This window comes from Podarcis melisellensis (genome assembly GCF_964234715.1).
Source record: "Podarcis melisellensis genome assembly, chromosome: 10".
In the NCBI taxonomy this organism is placed as follows: Eukaryota; Metazoa; Chordata; class Lepidosauria; order Squamata; family Lacertidae; genus Podarcis; species Podarcis melisellensis.
In genome coordinates, this window is record NC_138542.1 from 45,124,501 (window position 1) to 45,149,414 (window position 24,914).

The 24,914-nt window shown below is 43.0% G+C and overlaps 2 protein-coding genes across 3 annotated transcripts in view; both read right to left on the reverse strand.

Annotated features, from left to right (window-relative positions):
- Positions 1-676: 676 nt before the first annotated feature.
- On the reverse strand, positions 677-21,103 carry CCDC134 (coiled-coil domain containing 134). 2 transcript variants are annotated; one of them, XM_081928713.1, is made up of 8 exons: positions 20,948-21,103; positions 12,292-12,451; positions 9,113-9,225; positions 7,359-7,480; positions 5,626-5,710; positions 3,706-3,887; positions 2,392-2,463; positions 677-1,415 (listed from the first exon to the last, which is right to left on the reverse strand). In XM_081928713.1, the coding sequence occupies exons 3-8, from the start codon at positions 9,213-9,215 to the stop codon at positions 1,290-1,292; spliced, it is 690 nt and encodes a 229-aa protein (XP_081784839.1). In that variant the 5' UTR covers positions 9,216-9,225; positions 12,292-12,451; positions 20,948-21,103; the 3' UTR covers positions 677-1,289. The 2 variants fall into 2 exon arrangements, with proteins under 2 accessions (XP_081784839.1, XP_081784840.1); XM_081928714.1 differs by lacking the exons at positions 12,292-12,451; positions 20,948-21,103 and adding an exon at positions 10,894-10,912.
- Positions 21,104-24,346: 3,243 nt separating this feature from the next.
- The window catches only part of MEI1 (meiotic double-stranded break formation protein 1), a 38,658-nt gene continuing 38,090 nt past the window's right edge, over positions 24,347-24,914 (reverse strand). Inside the window, exon 31 of the mRNA XM_081928647.1 lies at positions 24,347-24,586. Within this exon, the coding sequence (XP_081784773.1) occupies positions 24,580-24,586 (7 nt within the window). The 3' untranslated portion in view covers positions 24,347-24,579. The remainder of the gene's footprint in view (positions 24,587-24,914) is intronic.

Consider the following 24,914-nt stretch of genomic DNA (forward strand, 5'->3'; position numbering starts at 1 on the left):
ATTCCCTCAAAATTTCACTGACCATGTAATAAAGACACAATCGATAGGCAAGCAGAGAAGAAGAACTGAGAGAACAAAATCTACACTGTCAGACTGTCTGCTTTTCCGCAGAGTAAGAACAGTGGCAAGTGAATATCTCATTTTGGCATTTCAAATTAAAGGTCATCACCAAGATTGCAACGGCACCATTAACTGCGGGATGGGGATGTACTGAAAGAGTCAAGAGTCAGCAATTATGGACACAGCAGTTCCACTCTGTACCCACTGGACAATAGGAGCTGAAGAAATTTACATAATCACTTCTCTCTAGCTCTTCTAGTGCCTCACAAAGATGAGCAGATAAGTTCCCTTCGCCATAAAGAAGGGGAATGAAATCTCCCATCTCCTTGAATGTTTCAGTAATTTCCCATTGTGCACCGTTGATGACAAACAATAAATGTGTTATGTCTTGAAAGTGCCACAAAAGTCTTTGTTCTTTTTGTTGCAGCAGACCAGTACAATATGGCAAAATTGTCAAGTGCAAATGCTCGTTGATGACGACCCGACCGTGCTGTTCATCTTCTCAAGCCAAAATTGACCACATTAATTCCCGTCCTCCTCCTCTTTTATGAGAAAAATGGTTTAACAGCCTTGTGGGAAAAGAGGAAGACTTTGACACCATAGAACCAGAAAGGAGTGTGGATTATTACGGCATTTTAATAACAGCACCTCTTTGACGTATCCTAGGTACATTCAAAAGGAGTACTCTGTCAGTGCATGAATAATCCCAAGGAATCGATGTCCTTAACCCATAACCCTTAGAACCCTTAACTTTTTGAAGGTGATTCTGCTGCCCCCCTCAAGTTAATCTTGCAACTCTGTGTTGCCTTACCCTTCTGACTGCACAACAATTCACAACCTCTGGTGTTATGAACTGCAGAGGTGGCATGAGCCAGAGAACTTCCCTTTCGCCGCCCCTCTCCCTAACAAACTGGCAAAAGCCACATGAAACAAAAATACACAGAGACATGAGGAACAGCCTCTGACAAACTCTGTACATTCCAGTTACTCGAAAAAGCCTTCCCATAAGGGAAGATGTGCTCAAAGACCGCAATCTCTGCCTGGGGCGCTTCCTACAGCTCAATCCAGTCGTTAGCCAACGTCTTGCTGAAAGAAGAAACAAACTTCCAAAACCTTACAAAACAAAACCGCAACATCCTGGCGTTTTCCTGAGGTCACCAAGGGACTGGGATGCGCCTGTCCCAGCAGCTTCCATCTCCCGCCCAGGGCAAGTCACGGTGACAGGAGCATTACAACTCCGACTGTGAGCGGGAGATGCGAGGCCCCTTGCGGATCTCCTTCCGCTTCTCCTCTTTCTTCCTTCGCTTCTCTTCCTCCCGGAGAGCCTTCTGGAATGTGTCCGCGCTGGGGAAAAACTGACAGGGAACAGGATGAGCTCAGCCACGTGGGAACAAAGAGACAGTTCTGCACACAAGCCTCACAGTTAGACAATTACACCTCCTCCTGCCACTGACACCTGTTTTTCATATCTGTAGTTTCAGCGACTTGGATTCAGGAGTCATGAATTTGGCTTGAGATTATATAAAACCATCCACAAATAATGGATTGGGGATAGTCTTCTTGGATCTGCACTACTGCTGTGCGTTGGAAATGGCATCTCTATGTGAATAAAAGAAAGATAAATAGGCTTTGTGCTATAGTGTTGGACTAGGACCTGGGAGATCAGGGTTCACTGGGTGACCATAGACCAGTCTCTCATTCACAACTTAACTGACCTAACAGGGCTTTTGTGAGGATGACATGAGGTTTGGGGGGCGGCAGAACCATGTACAATAGTTTGAGATCCTTGGAGGAAAAGTGGAATATAAAATAAAATGAATAAATTCTGGCACTCTAAAAAGAAACAACACAACTATGCCACACATATCTATGTCGGCAAAAACTTTTGTTAGCTAATAACATGTATGGCATTATTTGCAAATCTGCGTTAGTAGGAACAAAAAACTAGGAAAGGTGTCAATGGGTGCAGCTCTCATGTCCTAAGCTATGATAATGATTCTACTCAAAAACCTATTTCCAGGGGCAATCTGCTTTGCAAAGCAGCTAAATCAGTCCAGATATGAAAGAGACAGAGAAAGAAATAGGCATCTGCAGCTGCCTTTGATGCAACATGCATCAAGTACCAAACGCAACTGAGCAAGGCCACTGTGGGCAGCTGCAGATGAGATTTGTGTGTGGCAAGCTGAGCGCATGGTCAGTGCCTGCATCCAGCTGCAGTACTGGGTTGTCACATCAGAAGGGGAACAGATTGTTCCTAGGTGTAATGCACTGGTGTGTGGCAAAAAAATAGGTAAAAACAGGTAGGGTGCACTAATGGCTTTATTATCTTACTTCAGAATTGTCTGTTTTAAAGGGGTTCCGGTATTCTGGAGATTTCTCACTTATTCCAAGCTCTTGAGCCATCTGCAGAAGAAAAATAGTGAAGATCAGCTTCATTCACATGTCTTGTAATCTTCTCACCCCCCTGCCTGCTTCTCAGTTCCCGCAACTACATCACCCGCCACTGAAGCTTCCCAGCCTCATTTGGTAGTTCAGTGCAAATTCCCCCAAATGTGAAAAAACTATCCCTCCCAAAATAAGGGCACTGCAAGTGCAAGAAGTTTTGATGTCCCTTGTGGGCTGAACCACTGATCTTGCAATTCATTCACTTGCTGTGTAAATTATCAGGGAACCGCATAGGCTGCACACAAAGGTAGCATGGCTTAAAGGGCTGCGGTGAGCTAAAGCAGCCTATCAGAGACCAAGATGCAGAAATGTGCAGCCATACGGCTAATACAGGATTGCACATCACAGAACTCTGACATGGAAAACTCTTCCCTGCAGAAACTAGCATGTGACCATTGTGCAAATCCATCATGCAGGTCAACAACGCATGTATGCACCACCAAGGAAATACAACAAGTGAATAGTAAGAGAACCCACACAAGTAATGCTGGCACTAACCCCCCCCCCCCAAAGTAGAAGAATAGAAGCATAACCACCCCACCCCACTCATCATTCCCCCCTCCCCCTCTTTTCTTCCTAATTGTTTAAACCAAGCATAGGCAAACTTGGCCCTCCAGATGTTTTGGGACTACAATTCCCATCATCCCTGACCACTGGTCCTGTTAGCCAGGGATCATGGGAGTTGTAGTCCCAAAACATCTGGAGGGCCGAGTTTGCCTATGGCTGGTTTAAACCAATTCATGAATCAAGAACTTATCTACTGACCACTAATAATGAAACATGTAGATATTTTTCCACATTTATTATGCTGTTTTTGTGATATACAAATGGCATGAGAAAACTTGGTATACTTATTTGTATGCCATTATTCTTGTTTATAAAACCCAAGAAAGAAAGAATGAAAAAACCAACAACACATGTATGAATGGATTATACTATTGCTGAGAAGCAAAAGTCATTACTACTCAGTGTGCACACATAGTGTGAAATGCACATATACAAGTTGCATATTACCATCTTTATGCAAGCTTCATTCTAGTTCCTACACAACAGCACCCTCCATATACAGACACTGAAACGACTGAAGCAACCCTTAGATTCTTGGTTTTCCTCAACTCATATTCCTTTATCCCATATCGCCAACCCATTATCAGAGGCCAACAACATCAGAGGAGAGGTCAAACCAGCACACCGCCTTACCAATCCAAGGACTTGCGAGTGCGGACCTTGGTCAAATACACCTGTCTGGTTGCAGAAACCAATTCCCCAGCGAATCAGGTTGTTCCAGTTGGAGTTGCGGTCAAAGTAATGGTGTACTATCTTGGGAAAACGCAGGACTACATCACCAAAAAATGCAGTGTTCTCCACCACATGGGAATATGCTAGAGGTAAAGAGCCACAAATGAGAAATCAGGAGTTTTGCCGCTGGTAGAGATCAGACAAGGTCCATGAGAATAAACATGGAATCCAAATGCAGGCTGCTTACCACCTTAACACACTCTAACCATTCCTATTGCTTATGTGAGTGAGGAGAATAGAATAGAATAGAATAGAATAGAATAGAATAGAATAGAATAGAATAGAATAGAATAGAATAGAATAGAATAGAATAGAATCACAGAGCCTAGGGCTTGCCAAATGGAAGGTTGGCGGTTCGAATCCCCGCGATGGGGTGAGCTCCCGTTGTTCGGTCCCTGCTCCTGCCAACCTAGCAGTTTGAAAGCACGTCAAAGTGCAAGTAGATAAATAGGTACCGCTCTGGCGGGAAGGTAAACGGTGTTTCCGTGCGCTGCTCTGGTTTGCCAGAAGCGGCTTAGTCATGCTGGCCACATGACCTGGAAGCTGTCTTGGGACAAATGCCGGCTCCCTTGGCCTATAGAGCGAGATGAGCATCGCAACCCCGAGTCGTCTGCGATTGGACCTAACGGTCAGGGGTACCTTTACCTTTAATCTATATTAGTGACTGTACAGAAAAGGGTTTGTATTTTATTCCAAGTTTATGAATAAAAAGAGGGCTCAACCTTATGTACACAGCATTTGAAAATAAAATATTGGTGGGACAGATTAATATGCTCACATCCAGATCTGTGAACTTCAGAAATCCAGAAAGCAAGCTAGCAGCCCACAAATCTGGCAAGGAACCCAAAGTAGTGTGTCATTCAATATGACATAATTTTTCTTACAAAGGAAACAGGAGTTGCATAGTATTTTCAAAATTATAATAATATAAGACAATTCCAGGTGGGTTCAGGCTACCTGTGATCAGTGCAAAGGAAAACTATTAAAACTATATTCTTCCTTTCATTACAGATATTGATGGCAGTAGCATTGGGGGGGGGGGGGGAAGGCTACTGCTGCTCATTGTCTAGGTGACTGGCATCAACAGTTTAAATGAGGATTTAATTCTGGAAATCTGCATGGCCAAAAAACACCAGCTAAGAGCACAAGGTAGGATATCCTAATATACTAAATCAGTACCTTGGACAAAAGAATTGGAATCTCTGCTTCTCTACAGTTATGAAAATACAAGTACCTACCATTTTCATGCTGCAATAGCTTGAAGTCTGGCTGCCCTCATAGGTTCAATTGCCCTTCCTTTTCCACTCTCTTAATTTTTCTTTGCTCAACAAACATTTTTTAAAAGTGACGGGAAACATAACCAGCCAGTCTCAAATTGTTAATTCATGTACCTATCTGTAGACAATGCAAATCTGCATACATTTAGTCCAGTCACAAAACCAAGGGTTCCAGTTGCAGAATCCGACTGGGGGTGGGGAGAAACTGGCTATCAATCTGAATGAACCCACACGTCCCTGTTTAATGATACTGACCAGCCTTACAAGTGTTAACTTTCCATTATATGCACAGGCGAAATAATAAGATTCTGTTCTGCTTCATGTACCATATGCTATGTAGCCTCATTTGGCTCTGTTCCCATCCCAGGACCTTTGCAAATGTCAGAAATGATGACACACAAGAACAGAAGTGACAGGGGTGGCTAAGCAAGAGTTGCCAAAATGGCAACGAGAGCTGTAATGCCAGAACAGCTCATTGTTACAAACTTAATGGCTACAGAATGATGGATGGAGAAATCGGGATTATAAAGCAAAGAGCTCCCACCATCCTTCAGCTTCTCATCCTGAGGGAACGGCCCATCTGGAGGAACATCTGCTGCTATAAGTACAGCCCGTGAGTCTTCAAGAACCTGCACATCACAACAGAAAGCAGACATGGTTGATAGCAGCTCCTGCCAAAAACATCTCTTTCCCACACCTGTGCTGCCAGCAACAGCCTCTTCTCAGCCGCACACCCCCACCTCTTCTGCTTTGCTACAAATGCCCATCTGACACAGCCCTGACAGACGAGGAAACTTGGGGGAAATAACAACCTCAAAAGCCAGGAAACCAAATTGTGAAAATGAATATCCCAGCCCTTCAAAACACCTCACATTATTTGCGGAGGAACCAACAGCTGGAGTTCCTGGACCGAGTCTGGTTTCAACATTTTTGGCTGTAGCAAGCACAAAACACACAGGAACATTTGTGCTGCGACACAGTTACATCACACAGCACAAAATGGAGCTTGTTGGCCAAGCAGGTGGGGGCCACAGACAAACAGCAACTGTATGAAGCCACAACCACCTTCTCCATACGATGTGATGGTACCGTCGATAAGCTGCAAATCACTTCTCAAGTACCTAGTCTAATATAATACCTCAGCTATTCATTTAAACCTAGCCAAATACCAGCCCAGAAGAACAAAGATCTCATGCTGGTCCTGAATGTGCAGACCCATAAATTGGGCAAATCTCCAGTGTAAGGCAATCTATTTTTATGGAACAGGTGCTGAAAATGCTCTTCTACATACATACAGGCGGTGACCATTTTACATGGGGTTCCATTCCTCGCTGCCATGCACATCAGCAGAGGTGCACATAAGCCCGTTCTGCCTCCATTCCATCCTTTTCTGGGTCCAAAAGGGCCCATGCATCGGCAGTTGTGCATCAATTGGACACACCTAAAATGGTCACTACCTGCCTAGGACCCTCGTACCTATGGGACCGCCTCTCCTGGTATGCCCCACGGAGGACCTTATGGTCCATAAATAGCAACACCCTAGAGGTCCTGGGCCCTAAGGAAGTTAGATTAGCCACAACCAGAGCCAGGGCCTTTTCAACACTGGCTCCAGCCTGGTGGAACGCTCTGTCTCATGAGACCAGGGCCCTGCGGGATCTGATTTCTTTCCGCAGGGCCTGTAAGACAGAGTTGTTCTGCCTGGCCTTTGGCTTAGAATCAATTTGATTCCCTCCCCCTCTTTCTTTTTTCCTTTCTCCTCCTGTGAAGAGGTTGCATCTTTTAATGTTGTATTTTAATCTTGTTTTTAAGTTGTGTTTTAATCAACTTGTTTTTATTACTGGTTGTTAGCCACCCTGAGCCTGGTCTTGGCTGGGGAGGGCAGGGTATAAATAAAATTATTATTATTATTACTCTGCTGATGGAAGTGTAAGAAAGCACTTGGTGAGGGGGCCTAAGGTAAAGCCTAGACCATCCTAGGCTATCTTCCCACAGTAGATTTTAAACCAGCAGACCCTAAGAGGTACCATCTCCCCTCCCCCCACAACCAGTTGTGTCTGGAATGAGTGGCAGCCGCTACATTCACCAGCAATTCACTGGAATTGTGGTCATAGTGCCAAGTCTCTGCCCCACCACCACCCTCAACCTTTTCCAGTAAAGAGGAATTGTTGACTAAGACACTACACTCTTCTTCTTAGGCCCCCCACACGGCTTTTAAGATTATCTAACATCCCATAACTAAAAATAAATAAATCCTGCGCTCTGTTAGGCAAGGCTCACTTTGAAAAGACCCTTGAGCATGATGTCTATGATCTTGTATTGTTGGTTCACATCGTTGAGCTCAATCAGGTTCTTCAACGCATTCATCTGGTCTTTGCGTTTCACTTCGAACAGCTTCTTATCTGTAACTTGGTCAAGGATACCTTGAACTACAGAACATCCAGACTCTTGCCCCGTGTTCCCCTCCCCACAGCCCACAGCACAATCCCAGCGTCTTTTTTGCCCTTCACCCTGGGGCACTGATAGGTATATAAAAAGACTTGGGGACTTCACATAAAATGTGTATATGCTAATTTCTATGTATGGATGATGGCTCTGAACCATTTTTTAAAAAGTTTTAAGTTTAAGAAAAGAGAGGGAAGGCAATAGGAGATCTGGGGCCCACTCCATCAAAGTAGCCTTTGCAAGGGACCAGGCTTCTTTTAACTACTGCAGCCAGTTTCTTTGAGGAAAAGCCAATGGCAAGAAATAAAGTTTATGGAGACTGCAAAGAATATCTGCCTGGCAGCTGTAAACTAGAATCTATGGAGGATGACAGCATAAATCCAGAGGGAAGTACAAATGACAAGGGTTCACATTACCAATTAAAAGCAAGCAAGAGTCAAGGAGAGAGAAAAATACAACCCCTCCTGCAACAGAAACAGCAGAGAAACCTTTTGCCCAGAGGAAGAACCATGTGACGTGCCATGCTGCAATCACCGTGTCAGCATAAAGAATCCATCTATTTCACAGCGGTCCTTTCCAACTTGATGAAGATCATGTGAAGAATGGCTTTCATACGGAGAGTACGGAGGGAAAAGTTGAGTGAGCTAGGAAGGAAGTGAAGCCTATTTGACATTACTGAGCCAGGATGAGATCTCTCTCTCTCTTTTTAAGAGTGTTGGTATTGGGGTTGTTGTTGTTGTTTAGTCGTGTCCGACTCTCCGTGACCCCATGGACCAGAGCACGCCAGGCACTCCTGTCTTCCACTGCCTCCCGCAGTTTGGTCAAACTCATGCTGATATTGGTATTGGGGTACACAGCTTATTTGGGAAGGACAAGGTATTTATACTTCTCAAACAGTACAACACTGCATATCTGAGAAAAATACACCAGGCCCAAGGGTGAAATGGTTGGTAATTCCTTTAAGAGTATTTGGGCAAGACAGGACATTTAGAATAAAAGGCATGCCTGACTTGTGACCTCTTTGGCTCTGTCTTTGGAGACTTCAGGAGCATAATGAAGGTGCCAGACACACCTCTTCGGGGTGGGAGTTCCACAACTTAGGGGCTGCCACAGAGAATGTCTTATCCTCCACACCACCCCCACCCCCAAGTCTCTGAAGGTGGAGGAACTACCAAGAGGGTCCCCTCTGCCAATCTTAGCAGCTGAAAAGGTCTGGAAGTTAGACAGCTGTGGATGCAAGAGAGGACTTTGCAGCGGTGGAGCTTCAACATTGGAATACTCTTCCCAGGAGGTTCACCTGGCAGTGACTGATGTCCTTTTGGCAGAGACATTTTAATTCACGTGGGCCTTTCAGATGAGCTTTCCCCAGCCTAGTGCTTAAGAATGCCCCTTGTGGTACGTATGCATACCCTTTTGCAGCTTATATACTTTCACATGCACATGTACAAATCTACATGTTTTTCCAAGGCTTACAAATCCACTCCCTTTCTCCACCCTTGCTAAGCACAAAAGGGCACCCTAACAAGCAACACTCTCTCAGTTACACCCCACTTTCACAGACAAAAATCAAGGCAATGAAAGAAGGATACAGATTTCTAATCCTGAATCAGGGGTTTTCTTCTCTGTGTCTGCCGTGACGCCTCTGGATAATATCAGCATAAAGAGAAATGTGAAGGCTCGAAAATAATCCATCCTTAAAATCCTGGAATGGAAAGAAGGAGGGAAAGGGGAGGGAGAATACTTTAATCATTCTAATGATTGAGGTTAAAGCACAGAAACCTCTCCACTGTCACTACCTAATTTATATTCATTAACATAAGCAACTCCCCATGTGTATGAGAAGACAACAAAGAGCTAAAGCAACAGACGCCACTGGCAGTAAAAGGACAGTAAACCTCTCTCTCATAGGCAAAGTTTCAAGACTGAGCTTCAGCATACAGGTGAGTGCCCAACTACCTTGGCTACCTCTGTACTCATTTCACAGGCCACGTCCTGGCTTTAGCTGCATGCTCCAATCCATCCACTTCTTTACCAGCCTTGCAGCCAATCTGAAAGTTACTGTTTTCCCTGGCAATGAGGATATTTACTTGTGCTTCAGCATCGCCACAAACATCATTGTGTGCAAATCCAAACCACAGGTCTCACATCCACAATCTGATCAACGTACAAAAACAGGCTTGAAATTTCCAGTCCATGAGTGGCTCAATATAGTAAAACAGAAATTGTGATTACCGGTAACTGCTGTTCTTTGGCCAAATCCCATACGAACACAAGCCAAATCTCAGAGACGCCTAGAACTTTGAGCATGAGACTCTCCCATCCCTCCCTTTAACTGGCATTTTGTCCACCAAGCTCGCCTGCCAAAAAACCTGTTCAGCTTCTTCCTAATGCTGCAGGTGTGCATCAGTGGTATCTGCAGCCTTTAAACCAGGAGGGTGAGCTGGCTAAGTGACTGCACAACAGCAGTTTCCCAGTAAGTGTGCAATCCCACAAATGGGAGGACTATAGCATTCCCTACTGAGCAGAGGGAATAGAAGTCCATCACCCTGCAACACTGCTCTTCCAACCCTGGTTTAATTTCTGCCCTCAATGGCCATTGCATTCTGCTGGAGAAAATGTCAGGAGGCCACTTCTACTTTGCTGGCATGCAGACAGCTGCAACTGAGACACATGTCTGCAGTGCTGAAGATGGCCGAGCTTCCTGTGGAGGATGTGTGAATCTCCAGAAATAATAAACCTAGCAAGGGTCTGGGAAGAAGCTCAAAAAGCTCTACTCCTTCTTGAAAAGTCAATGAAATTTAGCACCTCTTCTTCTAAACTCACAAGTGCAATGCAAGTAAAAATCAAATGGCCGTATGGACATCGAATGAACGCAATTCACACTTCTGCTCATCTGAAGGATTTGAAAAGATGATTGACAAAACTGTGGTTTGCTTAATGTGAAATTAATATTGCAGTAATTCCAAAATAGGCCTTAATGCAAGACAGTCCTTATGCACCATCAAGAATTGCAGACCACAATGAAGCACAATCGTTTTCATACACTTTTCTCACTGAAATGATTGTCTTCAAAACCGCAACCTTGATGGTGAGATAATCCATTAAACATGTTGCTACTGGTTCAGACTGTTTAGTCATCAACGGTGACAGAACATGAAGCATCCTCTTAGGCCAGGAAGTCTGAAAAGGGGGACGCCTGAGTCAATTCTGTAAGAAGTTGTTTCATGCAATGAGAGAAACCTGATTAGCTTTCAACGGGAACAAAGTGAGCAGGAATTGCTGCCAGATGAATGTAAATGGAAGACTAGGCTATGAGAGTGCAGTGCTATTCCCTAACTGAAAAGATAATCCAGTACATAATGTACATTACAGAAATGTGCCGCATTGTGTCTAGATGGTTCCATGACATGTTGAACGTTGTGACGAACGCAAATCAAAGTGGTCTGAAATGAAGTCAAAAAATGGTGCAATGACTCCGTCTCTAACCACCTTTTTAAATCTTTGATGGTTCATCTGTCTTCCTACATTCAGATTAAAATAACACACCAAAACATGGTTGAGGGGTTATCTCAGAAACATTTAGTCAGAACAGAAAAGGACAAAAAAATGTGATATATAAGATATCAATAGGATTTATTTCCTAATGTGAATTGGCCCCACTTGAAGTAGGGCTGTGTGTTTCCACATTACTGCCTAAGTACTAAACTTGCTACCAAGTGTTGTGATCTCCATGACTCTGCTGGGGGCGGGGTGTGATTGGCAGAGTGTGTCAAGAGGAGGAAGAAGATGATAACCCCAGGATGGGACGGAGCAGCAGTTTGGGCAATGATGTAAAGGAGGAGCCTGATATACTGCCACTGGGCCCCAGTCTCAATTTGAGGAATAGTCCAAGCAGTGATTTTGAGGAGGGTCCTCACCCAAAGCCGCTCTGGGGCCACCTGACATCACAGAGAGGGAGGGGGTGTCAAGGATGTCCTGACCCCATCCCTGGGGAAGGAGATTCCCCTAGGAGCAGAGGTGGTGGCTGGCAAATCAGGAGAGCAAGCCAGACAGGAAGGAAGTGGGCGAGGAGGGGTGGGTGGCAGGCACAAACAGACCCAGTTAAAACACACTTCCAGTACTCTCACCCACCCCTTCAGGGCTTATGACCCTGCCCAATAACATTAAGGAAAATGGTTCCTACATGTAGATACCAGCAAGGCAATATGCCTTTATTGCTTAAAAAATGGCAAGATTTCCAACTACGTGGAATGCTACAGTTTTGTTATATGGGGATCAGAGTTACCTATTCATGGAAATAAATCCAAATAGGCTTTGACTCGTCCACAAAACAGTTGCCTCCTGCATTGACAAAGAGGGAATTACAGACTGCAGTAAGAAGCCTAATTAAGTTGTGTGTTTTGAACACAACATGCTTTGGAGTATAAAGAGCTTATACCTCAGGAGACAGGCGCACCTACAGAGAACATGTTTTCATTATCTGTAGACATTTTTTCCTATGTAAATTTATTCAAGATATTTAAGATTGGTTCCACCCATGCAATTACTATTGAGAAAATTATATTAGGTATACCCTACCATTATACAGAAAGAGTATTTGCCCAGAGTAATATAGACTTATAGTTATCTTTTTAAAATATTTACTATAAAAGAAACTGGGAGAATGACAACAGCAGACTTTTATTACTGGTTATAAATCTACTTTAGCTACAAGCACATCTCAGAGCACAGCTTAATTTAAGGACAAAAACAAAACAAAGACCTCTACCTGGTAATTCAAATAAAGGAATGTAGAACAACTTGTTCTGGCTATTGTGGTGCTCACTAAACCACATCAGGCAAAGCCGTCAGTCAATGATCATCCAGAAATTTTTTCTATGAATCTTCTTCAGCAACATCACAATTGTGTTCTTCTCAGTTGAGTTTATCTGCAACACAAATTAAAATTGTTGAGGAATAGCCCACCTATCAATACCATATGTTTTCCCTAAAGGCAAACTTTACCACACACAAGCTCAAATATATTAAAACCTGTGGGGACAACCTAAATTTAGTGACATGGGATCCCTTCACTTCCACATCCCAAAAACTGAAACCTTGGGTAGCAGTTTCTGCTTCAGCAATAAAAATCTACATTGATGGATTTCAAGAGAAAGTCCATTCTCATCAACCTTTTACAGTAGACATATTCTAGAATATTCTAGAAAATATACTCTGCTAGAAAATTATCTGGGGAATATTCTCCACAAACTGCAAATTCTAATGTAAGAACTAGTTTTACAACCCACATTTTAAAAATCTTGTGAGGATAAAATAGGAATGAGGAAAGGTATGTACACCACCCTGAGCTCCTTGGAGGGAAGATGGGATATAAATGCAATAAAGACATAAACAAAAGCAACAAACAGGTATTATGCAAGCAAAGAGGCATATGCAGATGAAAACCATTCAGACTGGAACTGTAAACATCTGGTCATTTAGATACTTAAACAGTTGGTGCTAGAATTTGGAAAAGCTCTTGATTTATAAAGTTTTATTATATGTGGCTCCCAGGAATTTGAGATATTTTCCCAAGTAAGCGCCCGCAGTGGTGGAAGACGCCTCCTGTCTGTTCCTGGGATTCCAAAACAAATTTGGAAACAGATGGAGCTGGCTAGTGAGAGATGGGTTGGTCCACTGGGAGCTTACAGTCCAGACTGTGAAGTGAATGTTAAGTACCAATTACACTGTGCATAAAAGGACTTTCACAATGAGAAAATAATAGGTTTTATTCCATGAGCAATATCAAAGCAAGTTGTAGTGGTTGAAAGCTACACACACGGATGGGGCGAAAAATCCATTAAGCGGCATTAAATACTGTAAAGAGCATTCCGTGGCACAAGCTTATCTCAGGTACTTGACACAGATAAGAGCATGCTCCTATTTTTATTTTGTTTTTACCTCCAAGAGAGCATGTTTGGTAAAGTAATGCACTAGTATTCTTGACATTGTCAGGAATTTAGGATAGCCTTACAGCAACCAATGGTTTGATGGCTATGTTCTGACTCAGCTGTCAGAGGCAATATTTCCAAGGAAGAAGATGAAGATGATCAACGAAGTTTTCAGGGCAGTACACAACAGCATAAGAAGAGCTTCCTGGATCAGGCCAATTGGCCCAGTTAATCCAGCAACCTGTTCTCACAGTGGCCAGCCAGATACCTATGGGAATCCCACAAATGGGACATGAGCACAAGAGCACTCTACCCTCTTGTGGTTTCCAGCAAGTGGAACTCAAAAGCATTACTGCCTCCAACCACAGAGGCGGAACATAGTCATCATAGCTCATAGCCATCACCAATAGCCCTCTCATCCATAAATTTGTATTTGGCAAGTTGGTGGCCATCATCTCCTCCGGTGGGAGCACGTTCAAAAGTTCAGCTATGAAGTAGTATTAGTCATAGTAGTGCCTTCATTTATCATTCCTGAATCTTCCAACGTTCAGCTTTATCGGATGGCCACGAGTTCGAGTGTTGGGAACAGAGGGAGAAAAGCTTTTCTCCGTGCCACGCATTTTATAAAAAATTTTCGGGTTTACTTAAACAACTTACATACCATTTAGCTACAACAGACTAAGTTGTTTACAAAGATACAATACAACTGATGAGCATCAGTGAAGAAAGCTATAAAATTAAACTACCATTAAAAGGCCTGCTGGAATAAAGTAAGTCCTGTCCAAATCTACCATTCTATAAATTGCATTTGCTATTATCTCCCGCTTCACTCAGTTTGACAAGGTCATTTTGGAGCTCTTCACAATCTCTCTTTGTTTCAGTGACCCTGAATAGTATATACAGAATACAGTAAGATGCAATACACACACAAAAATCAACAACTGAAGTCATACAATTATTCAACTAACAGAAAACAACAGAAAGTGCACTCTTATTAATACTTTCCTAGGAGCAAGCGCTACTGAACACAAAGGCACTTGGTTCCAAGGAAGCAAGCTCTTAAAATGTTTTTGCTATCCAGTTTTGTTTTCCAGATGTTATGATTATTGATTGCTATTTCCTTTTCTGATCTCCCCACAGCCCGATATTTACTTTGGTTCAGTACTTCTGTTTCAGAAATCCAACCTATTTCAGTCCATCACAGCACAGCTGCGGCCCATCCACAGATATTTTCCAGTCATGTTATCTGTGCAGCGCTGAAGTTGATCAGATGCCTTTCTAATTTGGGGTGGGACTGTGGCATTTACCAGCAGGGCTATTTTCCTTTATGAGAGTAGAAGCCGAAAATGTTGTATACAGCGACAGATGTACATGCCACCAGTAGCTTCCATGAGACAGAAGGAAAGGTGATATAATAGAAGATATCTGCCAAGACTTAAACCATGAGGAAAATGAAGTGGTGGCAATTGACAGTACTACTACGACCACCACAGCCATCACTATATCATCTTTACTCTGCAGCACAGGTTAAATGTGACACATAAATATTCCACTAGAGAGCCATGCTCAGTCCTGACTCAGCTAACAAGACAGCAAATGACTACATACAGAGAAGTTAGAACCGCTCCACGAGAGGGGCTAATGGAAATCAGAGCAGCTTGCTGCTCTTAATTGGAGGGTTAGAGGAATTGCAGTTTGCTGCCAGGCTTTCTGGTTCACCAATTTTCCTATGGCTTCCTAACCATTATCCGTACAAAATAAAACAGGGCTGAAAGAGAAAGACACACCAGCCTTTCATCTTGAAGCTTTCAACATTTATATATAACCCTGCTCCAATAAAGCCTTTTCCTTTTTTCCAGTTCTCGTAATTCCACATACAGTGGTGGCAGCAGAAGGGAGGCTCTTCCAAGAACATTGGCTTCTCTTAGCCGGTTTTAACAAATAAAGGAGAATAAAACCTAATTCCAATATAATTTAAACTTCTTAAGAATAACTGAAAATACTTTTAAAGGAGGCAGGTGAACTATAGCTGCATCATTAAGAGCAGAAAATTGAATTACCAGCCCAGTGTCATCATTAATTGATCCAAATGTTGCGGAGAAAATGCATATGTGTTTAAATCTTAAGCATTCCAATAATTCTTCTGACTGTAATGGATTCAAGTGTGTAATACAAGGTAAAAGGTAAAGGTACTGTTAGGTCCAGTTGCGGACAACTCTGGGGTTGCGCGCTCATCTCGCTCTATAGGCTGAGGGAACTGGCGTTTGTCGGCAGACAGTTTGTCCGGGTCATGTGACTAGCATGACTAAGCCGCTTCTGGCGAACCAGAGCAGTGTGTGGAAATGCTGTTTACCAGTGTACATATTCATACAAAACTGACAAAATGGGCAACGGTCAGGTACTAGACCTCTCCATTCAGCAGCTTAGCCAAAAAAACTTTTGTTCAATTGACCTCTTCAGGTTCTGCCTGTACAATGAACAAGATGCCATCAAGGATGCCAGGAACAATGAACGAGATATTCAAGTCTATTTGCTTTGCTTGGCGTTCGCAATTTCCATCGTGCAATGCAAACGGTACTTCAGAATCCTGACTGTGCATCACGATCCTATGAATATTTACTCAGAACTGAGTCCCACCCTATTCAGTGGGACAAGTCTGAACCCAGCAACCTAAATATTAAGGCTATGTATTATGTTAATGCTAGGCCATGCCAATGCAAAAATGTGGTGCTGCCGATTAGCTGGCCTCTGTTTTATAAGGCTTATACACCTTCATTTTGAAAGCTCAAAAGCCAGCGTGAGCAAGTTCTGGTGGCCCTTATGCCTCCCACCTAAGCTCCCTGCTGCAATCCATGTCTTCGCCTACTTGCTTCTCCTATGCACTGCAGGACAATACTAGAATTCCATTTGCTGCAGCAGGCAGGCGACCTGATGCTCAAAGTAACTTGTGGAGCAGCAGGAGTTCCCTTGGCACTGCTGAGGTTTTCCCAGGAGACAAGCTGGATCTCAGGTGGAGATTCACTCAGCAACCCCTACCAGGTTTGGATCTGGGGAGATATAGGTTCAAATACCCACTTCGCCATGAAGCTTATTGGGCAGCCTTGGGCATAAGCACTTTCTCTCAGCCTAAAAAATGATAGCAAAGAGTTGTTCTGAAGATAAATTAAGAATTTGCGGAGCACTCTGTGCACCTGAAGGTTCCCACAGAACCTTTTACAAGTTGGGTTGGGCAGAGCTAGAAGAGAAAAGCTCCTATTTCAACAATCTGGGGGTGGAGGAGAGAAGAGTCACCGCTTCCCAGTGCTCAGAGGGTAAACATCCAATTTATTTGCGTTTACCCCCGGGGGCATTCTGAAAAGCTCAGCTATCGGACTGTCATCTGCACACTGCTATTCTATCAATTAGGAAGCGGTGAGCAACACAAAAGTAGGACATAAACCTGTCAGAATATAGGTTACGAAGGATTTGAGAAAGCACCATCAAGTGCCCTTATCTTTTGCAGCCTCCTTTCCCAACACAAACGCAAAGAACACAAGAGGAGCAAAGATGAGCACCATGGGGGCATCCTTTGGGGTGCATTAAATGCTCAGTGTTCCTTGCAGATCTGGGAGGGGAATATACTGTATGTGAGGAGGAGATCAAGACACAGCAATTGTATACAAGATTTAATATCCAACTACAGAAGAAGCAGCATGTTTTATAAGCACAATCTGCTTCACACACTGAAAAATATGTCTGAGAATTCATTTACTGGAGCAAATCCAGAATCATATCTGTAACAAAATATCTTGTCATTTACAAACATTAAACTGAAGCACTGTAAAAAAAATCACTTTGGATTCTGCTTCTTTCGGCAGTATTCAGCAGGCAACCACTGGTAGGATCCAGGCATGCTATTCTATATTAGCAGCATACCACATATCCAGGATGAGAGGCAGAATATAATATCATATCATATCATATCATATCATATCATAAGCATATTAGCAACATGGCAGATGCACTTACACACAAAAGCCAAAGAGCAAAACCAAAACCCTCCAAAGGGCTTAGCTACATGAAGGGTAACTAATATAATGCCCTCCAAATACTGTTGGGCTACAGTCCCCATCATAATTCACCTTTGGCTGTGCTGGCTCTGGCTGATGAGAGAAACAGTCTAAGAACAGACTGAGGCCACAACACTGGATACCCCTGGATATACTGCCCAAAATAGGCAGAAAGGTGGCATAGTGAATATAGCATTATCACACTGCAATCTTGTATATGTCTTCTCATAAGTAATCTCCATTGAGTTTGAATGGGACTTACTCCTGGCTGAGTGTTTATTAGACCACAGCCTTAGTCTAGGGATTGGGATAAGGCAGGCATCCCCAACCTGCGGCCCTCCAGATGTTTTGGCCTACAACTCCCATGATCCCTAGCTAACAGGACCAGTGGTCAGGGATGATGGGGATTGTAGTCCAAAACATCTGGAGGGCCAAAGGTTGGGGGTGCCTGGGATAAGGCATACTATGAGCCGCAGGGACACACAACATGGTTGCAACTTGAGCACCGCATTCTTCTCTTATAATATTGCATTCTTACAATAAGTAATCAAACCAGCACCAGGTGAAGAAGCTCAGTGTCAGAAGCAAGTTCCATTCGTTGTGCAGCCATGTAGACGAGACATGAAGCAGAAAAGAATAAAGAGTGGAGGCAAATATAACAAGACAGTAAGAGGTGTAGTTTCCTCAACAGAGGGTGGGACAATCCGCTTCCAGGCTTAATTCAAAGTGCTGGGTTTGACCTTTGAAATTCTGCATAACATAGAACCTTCGGATCTAAATGAATGCCTTTTCCCATACATACAAGCCCATGCCCAAAGATCATTACTGAAGGCCTTTCTACAATCACCAACACAAACGGAAGTGTGCAAGATTGCGATGAGGAAAAGAGCCTTCTCAGTGGTGGCCCCCTATTATGAAACACTATGGCTAGAAGAGGCGCATCTGGCACATACGCTGATGGCTTTTCAGTGCCAAGGAAAGCCAACTTCTATTCTCCCAGGTCTTTCAACATCCTCTCATTCTTAATTAATATTATGTAAGGCTGATATTAGTATAGGTCTACATTGATTGAGGCTGTCTTGCCCTTTGCTCTTATGTTTTTAGCTCTTACAAGATGGTTTCTGCTCTCCACGTGACAAGGTGAATTTGAGTGTAATGGTTATTGGATATAAACAATCTGTGCTGTTTGGGAATGTGTTGCATTTATATTGTATTATTTGAATTTTATTATTTTTTAACTTTTTGTTGCACATTGCCCAGAGATCAGTGTTACGGGGCGATTATCAAATGCTAAATAATAGTAAATCCAATAGTTAATCTGTAAGAGGATCCACATGGAATCACTGGTGTTGGCTTCAAGAGACAAATGACATACCTACAAGTAATAAAGAGAGTTGCAAAGGTCACGTTCAAGTTCAACAGTAAAGAATAGCAGGAGTGTCTTGAAGATAAATTTCATGGGAAGTAAATGTTTAATGGAGTTACAAGTATACAGTAATTAAGGGTTTAAGGCTGCAATCCTACAAACACTAGAAGCCAGCTCCATTGCAAGTAAATAACAGGATCAAAACAAATGCCACACTATAGTCACTATCAGAGAAGTAAAAGAGACACTATGGTTTAAGTTGACAAATTTGGGAAAAAACTAGTTTAATGCAATATGCCATAGGAAAAGGTGTGTGTGAGAGAGCACAGCAGTTACAGCAACCGATTCGGGGGCTTTGCAGATTCATCCTCCCCAAAAAATTAATCTGCAGGCAAACTCATGTTCCAAAATCATCTAACACAGTATCAAACAAGGCCCCTAACCTTGGAGCTTGTGATAGCGATGGCAGTAGTAACTGAGCTTCTTCATGCCTCAATTTACTTCTGTAGAAAGATATGTGATTTAACATGCATACTAAAGCAGCTGTCAAAACCAACCTCAACCCTTTATTACTTATTGTCCATGCAAGTGACCTGCTTTCAAAAACAACATCCAGAAATTTCCCCTCTGGCATCTGTGATAAATGGTACACTGTATTGATTCCAGAGAGATACAAGGGTATGTCTAGATTCAGGGCCTTTCTATTCTAGGCCCTAGGGCCTTATTATTTTATATATGCTCAACTTGACCAAAAAAAACCCCAACAACCTCAATTTGCAACTATTCAGCTAACTTGGACTCAGAGTAGATCCACTAAAATGAACCTTAATTCATTTCAATGGGTCGACTCTTGAGTAAAATCTAGGTGCATACTATTCCAGTTTCCCGAAATATCTGCAAATTGAGAGCTTTTCAGAATGTGTGGCAAAGATGTGCAGATCTCTTAAACCATTTTTAAAAAGATTGTTTCAGATAATCCAATATATATATAAAGCGTTGCAAGAACTTGTATAGTAGCTACTAGATAACATGAGAAGAGTTTGTGGTGCTAACTAAAAAACGAATCTATAAAAATATTTTTTCTCTCTCTTACCAACACAGAAAATAATTCATTTTGCATTTTGTGCGTCTATATAAAATCAAGATCAAGGTGAAAACCTTTTTGTTGCTTAGTCCTGGGACTCAGGATGCGATGGGTACTAGGTGCCCGACATCAAGAACCCTTTTATAAAGCTGGACGAAATGCGGGCCTGCTGATCGGGGAAGACGAAAAGTGCAAAAGACCCGAACAGACACGGCGCGGAGGAGAGCTTTGCACCTTAATTCACCACCAAAATCATCATTACTACGGTGTAGACCAGAGCACCTTCCTCCATTAGTTTAGAATGACTGCTGTGACAGGATCCTCTTTCTTTGTGGCATCGATCATGATCATTCCGCAGCTATTTCTTCCGAGGGGCGTCTCACCAGCAGACAGCATGAGATACGTAGGGATTAAATACATCTCTGTAGTCTAGTAGTTTAACACGCCGGAGGACCTCGCTCCCCGAAGGGCGCGACGCCGGCAACCCCCCCCCCCCCGCGCGCTCCCCCAAGTTTGCAGAGACAAGTTCTCGCCCGCCTCGCTCAGCCTTCCTACGCGAGCAGCGAAGAAAGCGAGGGCGATCCGCACTCGCTCCCCGCAGCCGCGCGGTCCTTCCCGATTCCAGGCAGCGGATCGCCCAAGCGCGCGCTCTCCCGCGGATACGGGGCTGCAGCAGAAGTGCGATCCCCGCCACCTGCTGCCGCCGCCCCCCCCCCGGTCGATCCACTGGGGCTCCCGGGACCTCCCGCTTCCTCGGGGCCTGGCTCTCCCGAAGGGCTTCGGCGTTTCCATTCTCGCCCTCCTTCTCCCTCCGCTGCATTTGCAGGATCGGAGGCGCTCAGAACTACGGAGCAGTTTGCTGCCAGCCTGGCAGTTGCAGGCAGCGCGATCTGAGGCTCGGTAAACCCAACCCGCCCGTCGAGAAGCAGCTTGGGATCGCAGGGGGTGGAAGCTGCCCGCTTCCTCGCTCTCGAGCCCCTGGGAAGGAACCTCACCTGCATTGCCCGGAAAAGGGCACCCGGCGTCTCCAGTCGCCCGAGCAGCAGCAGCAGCAGCTCACTCTGGCGAGGCTGTCATGCTGGAGCCGCTCTTCCTTTTCCCGGCAGCTTTCCCCAGCGGACTGGCCTCGCTTGCTAAGCAAACCAGCATGCCCTGCACGGGCGCGTCATTTCCTCCGTGCGCTTCCCAGAGGCCTCTGTGTTGTAGTTCTTCCAATGGGTAGATCTCTTCCCATCACCACTTTTACAAAGCTGTAAGCAGGGGAAACAGCCACGTTTACTTAATAGGGGGAATGCCAGGTGCTGATTTGCATGGTGGGTGGTGAATTTTAAAAAAACCAGAAACCCAAACATAGAATTTCGGAAGCAATTAATGTACTGCACATACTGGGAGAAGCAGCGTGTAAATCATAATAAGCATTGAAAGGCAATTAGAGTTCTTTAAACTGCGCGCAAGTTTGGTCCGGGGAAGCGGGGTGAGCGCAGGAAGCAATTAGTGATTAATGAGAACACCTGCTTGCTGTTTAATCAGTTGCAATAATAATTAGCAAGCACAGGTACTCTGTCTCTGTTAGAAATATGAAGGACGCTTCTACCAATATCCATCTGGCTAGGCTGGGACCTGAGAGGTGCCTCACTTTACAAGCCCCAACAATTGCATGATCATAGCAGGCAAAAAAAAAAGTGCATTGCTGGACATTACTCCCAAAGTAAGACAAGTTGAGGTCACTGGGATTTACCCTTAGGTGAGTGAGACTAGGATTTCCAGCCTTTCCAGTCACTTATGAGCAATAAATTATTAAATTTTATTTATTTGTTGCTTTTTTAAATTAGAGACTTGGAAGTGATTATTTTTCGCTCAACCACAAGATGAGCACCAAAACCACAATGGCCAAATCATAGCTAAGCCCAGCTGCCTGAGTGAAGAGGAATGTCCTATTACCTAATGCAAAAAGCAAGCAACACTTTGCACTAACGAACGGGTCTACCACCCTCTGAGCACTCCTAGGAGCTGCACATGGGAAATAGTCTCAAATGACCATTGTAGGTTTTAGGTAGGTTCATACAAAGAGAGGTACCTTGAGATACTGGAATCCTGAGCGGTTTAAGGCTTTAAGAGGCCAAAGCCAGCACTTTGGAAAATGCAATTAGCACACTTACCTAAGTAACTTTCTCGAAGCTTTCATGACTGTCTCAGGGAAACAAACCAGCAATATCTTGTTCCCAGAGCACTTAGGTCATTTTTCTTCCTCTCCAATGCATCCATTGTGCTTCAAATTACTGTGCATTACATGTCTCAGAGCTACATCCTACATGCACCCATTGGGCTAGTGTCCGTGGCATCACAAGTGATACATAACACAACCCTTTATTCCTTTTATAAACATATTTTATAATTGGTTTAGAACCTGAGCTAACTACATAGCAGAAAATTGGGTCAAACTGTGAAATGTTATCCTACATGCAAATTCCTTATCTCAGTAGATTTCTTTAATCGGTAGATTAATCAAGATAATCAGTTTTACTGAATATTTGGCAGGGCTTATTTTAATTATTTGGGTATAGAAGTTACAGGCATACTTCATAATTTTTAAGGCTACTTTTGTTTTGGCGTGCTATTGTAGTAGGGAAGATGATAATGAAAATAAGATGGCCTTTTCCAATAATTAGTGAAGATTTTTGTCTATGGAATCATACATTATCTAAACAAGCAAATGCAATTAAATATAAATGATTTAATTAAAATCATTAAGATTTGACAGGCTTGTAAAAATACATTAAAAAACCATTCCAGCAAGTAAGTTTATTCAGGTATGAAATCTTGTAAATGCTCCCCTTTTTGTATTTGTCACAATGGGCCTTTAATTTATGGGCACTGCTGCAGTAATCATACACTTCTCTCAATGGACAAATCCCCATTTTTTTTAAAAAAAAACACTTTCTCACATTCTTGATAATGTTGATCTTCTCAAGTGCAGAACCACAGAATAAAATAAGATTTTTCTTATGCTAATTCTGCCTTACGTCAAGTCAGACCATTGAACGCTCTAACTCAGCAACCTGATGCCCTCCAGATGCTGCTTGACTCCATCTCCCCTCAGCCCCAGCAAACATAGCCATTAGTGAGGGATGATGGGAATTGTAGTCCAACATGAGGGGCACCAGACTTTACAACCTTGTCTACACTGACTTGCAACAGCTGTCCAGGGGCTCAGACAGGTCTCTCCTAGCCCCACCTGGAGATGCCAGAGGTTGAACCTTGGACCTTCGGCATGCAAAGAAGATCCTCTACCAATGAGCTACAGGCCTTTCTTCTATATATTCATGTCCTTCTTGCTGAACTCGCCATTTTCAGTTGATCAGTAGAACTAGGATTCACATTCCTCTACAGTCACCCCCAACATTCTGGTTAATTTTATTTCCTTAATAGACTACTCTTGTATCTTTCTTGTTGGCTTCCTGCTTCTATTCTTAGCCCTCTTCTGCTGTTATCTGTTCTATTTCCCACTTGCCATTCAGATCGTTTCACTCCTTGATACTGCCTAATTCTCTAGTTTTCACTTGACCAGTCTCTTTGTTACACCTAAGATTACCCTTTGAGTTGCACCTGGGGCCTTTTCCCTTGCCGCTCTGTGCTGTGAAAGTGCCCTTCCACTTAGCAGCAGGCATGCCTCTCCTGATCATCCTTTCTTTTATATCACCTCCCTTTCCTTGCAGTGTGTCTTGTCTTTGATTAGGTTGCAAGCCTTTGGTTGTATTGTAAACATAGGGGCAGTGGCTGTTTCACTTCTGCCTTTTTTGTATAGTGGTTTTAGAGATTTTATACATACAGGTAACCTATATAACTGCTGAAGCATCAGACAATAATATTTTGTTAAATGAAAGGTAGAACATCCTTTCAACATATTAAAAAATGCTACAATTACTACAATTTGAGCAACACAATGTGGATGCATCCTATTACGATCTATCACTATAGATTTTCCCAGTAGTCACATTTGAGAATCAGCCCTTAGAGCGAAGATTTCAGAGAATGCTCAGCTATTGTACCAAAAGGGTTGAGAGCATTGTTACTGTTGCTATTGCCAACCGTATTTGTGTGTGTGTGTGTGTAAAACAAATGAGTGCTGACTTTGAATTTGGCTAGATATAGTAAAACCCTTGATCCACAAAAGCTTTCTCTTAACATGGTATCATTTTGCATTAACCAAAACAATGATTCATGGCACCTGAATATTAAGAAGGTGATGTGTAAAGTAGCAAAATAGATTATTTACTGAGGTCAAGCACTTAGGGAATTTATCAGAAGTGCCTGCAAATTCTTTTCTTTATCAGTGCTGAAAACAACTCTGAAATGCATGCTTCGCTTAACACATTTCCAAGGCAGACAAAAAACAGATTTAAAGTTTTTAATTTACAAGTTTAAACATAAACTACCGACTAGATTACAAAATCACTTCTGTATGCTTTAATCACTTGTATTATATTCCTTTTAAGCCTTTGGCTGGTAAGAAATTATAAAGGCAAGTTGCTTTATTCATTATGTTCTCTGCTCAGTATTGTTTGCCTCCTCATTTCAGTCTCTGATATGTGAGAGAGAAACTGCAACTCCTCCAAGACATCTGAATTCAAAGGCTTGAGTGAAAGAATAAAGTGTTGAAAGGATAATACACTGCTTAGAAAATGTATTCATTTATTCTTTTCCCGAAAAAAATATTTGCCATATGAACACATGTTGGCAAGGGAGCAAAAAAAATAAGTTGCTCAGAAGTTTTGACTGTCAGCATCTAAATCTCTCCTATACACAGTACTTTGATGTCCAGAAAACACTTATGGAGTGTTTACACTCCATATCCATCCACACTCTATTTTATACTTTCCCCCATAACTTTCCAAAGCACAAAAAAACCGCGTGGGCTGGAGTCAACTAATAAGTCTGGAAGTGGAAGCTGGCACAAGGAAG

Coding starts and splice junctions, on each gene's coding strand:
- CCDC134 (XM_081928713.1), bottom strand. CDS start 9,215: ATGGATTATTTTCGAGCCTTCACATTTCTCTTTATGCTGATATTATCC. Junction 5,711..7,358: donor TGCTCAAGGGTCTTTTCAAA/GTGAGCCTTGCC, acceptor TGTGATGTGCAG/GTTCTTGAAGACTCACGGGC. Junction 1,416..2,391: donor TTAAAACAGACAATTCTGAA/GTAAGATAATAA, acceptor GTTCCCTGTCAG/TTTTTCCCCAGCGCGGACAC.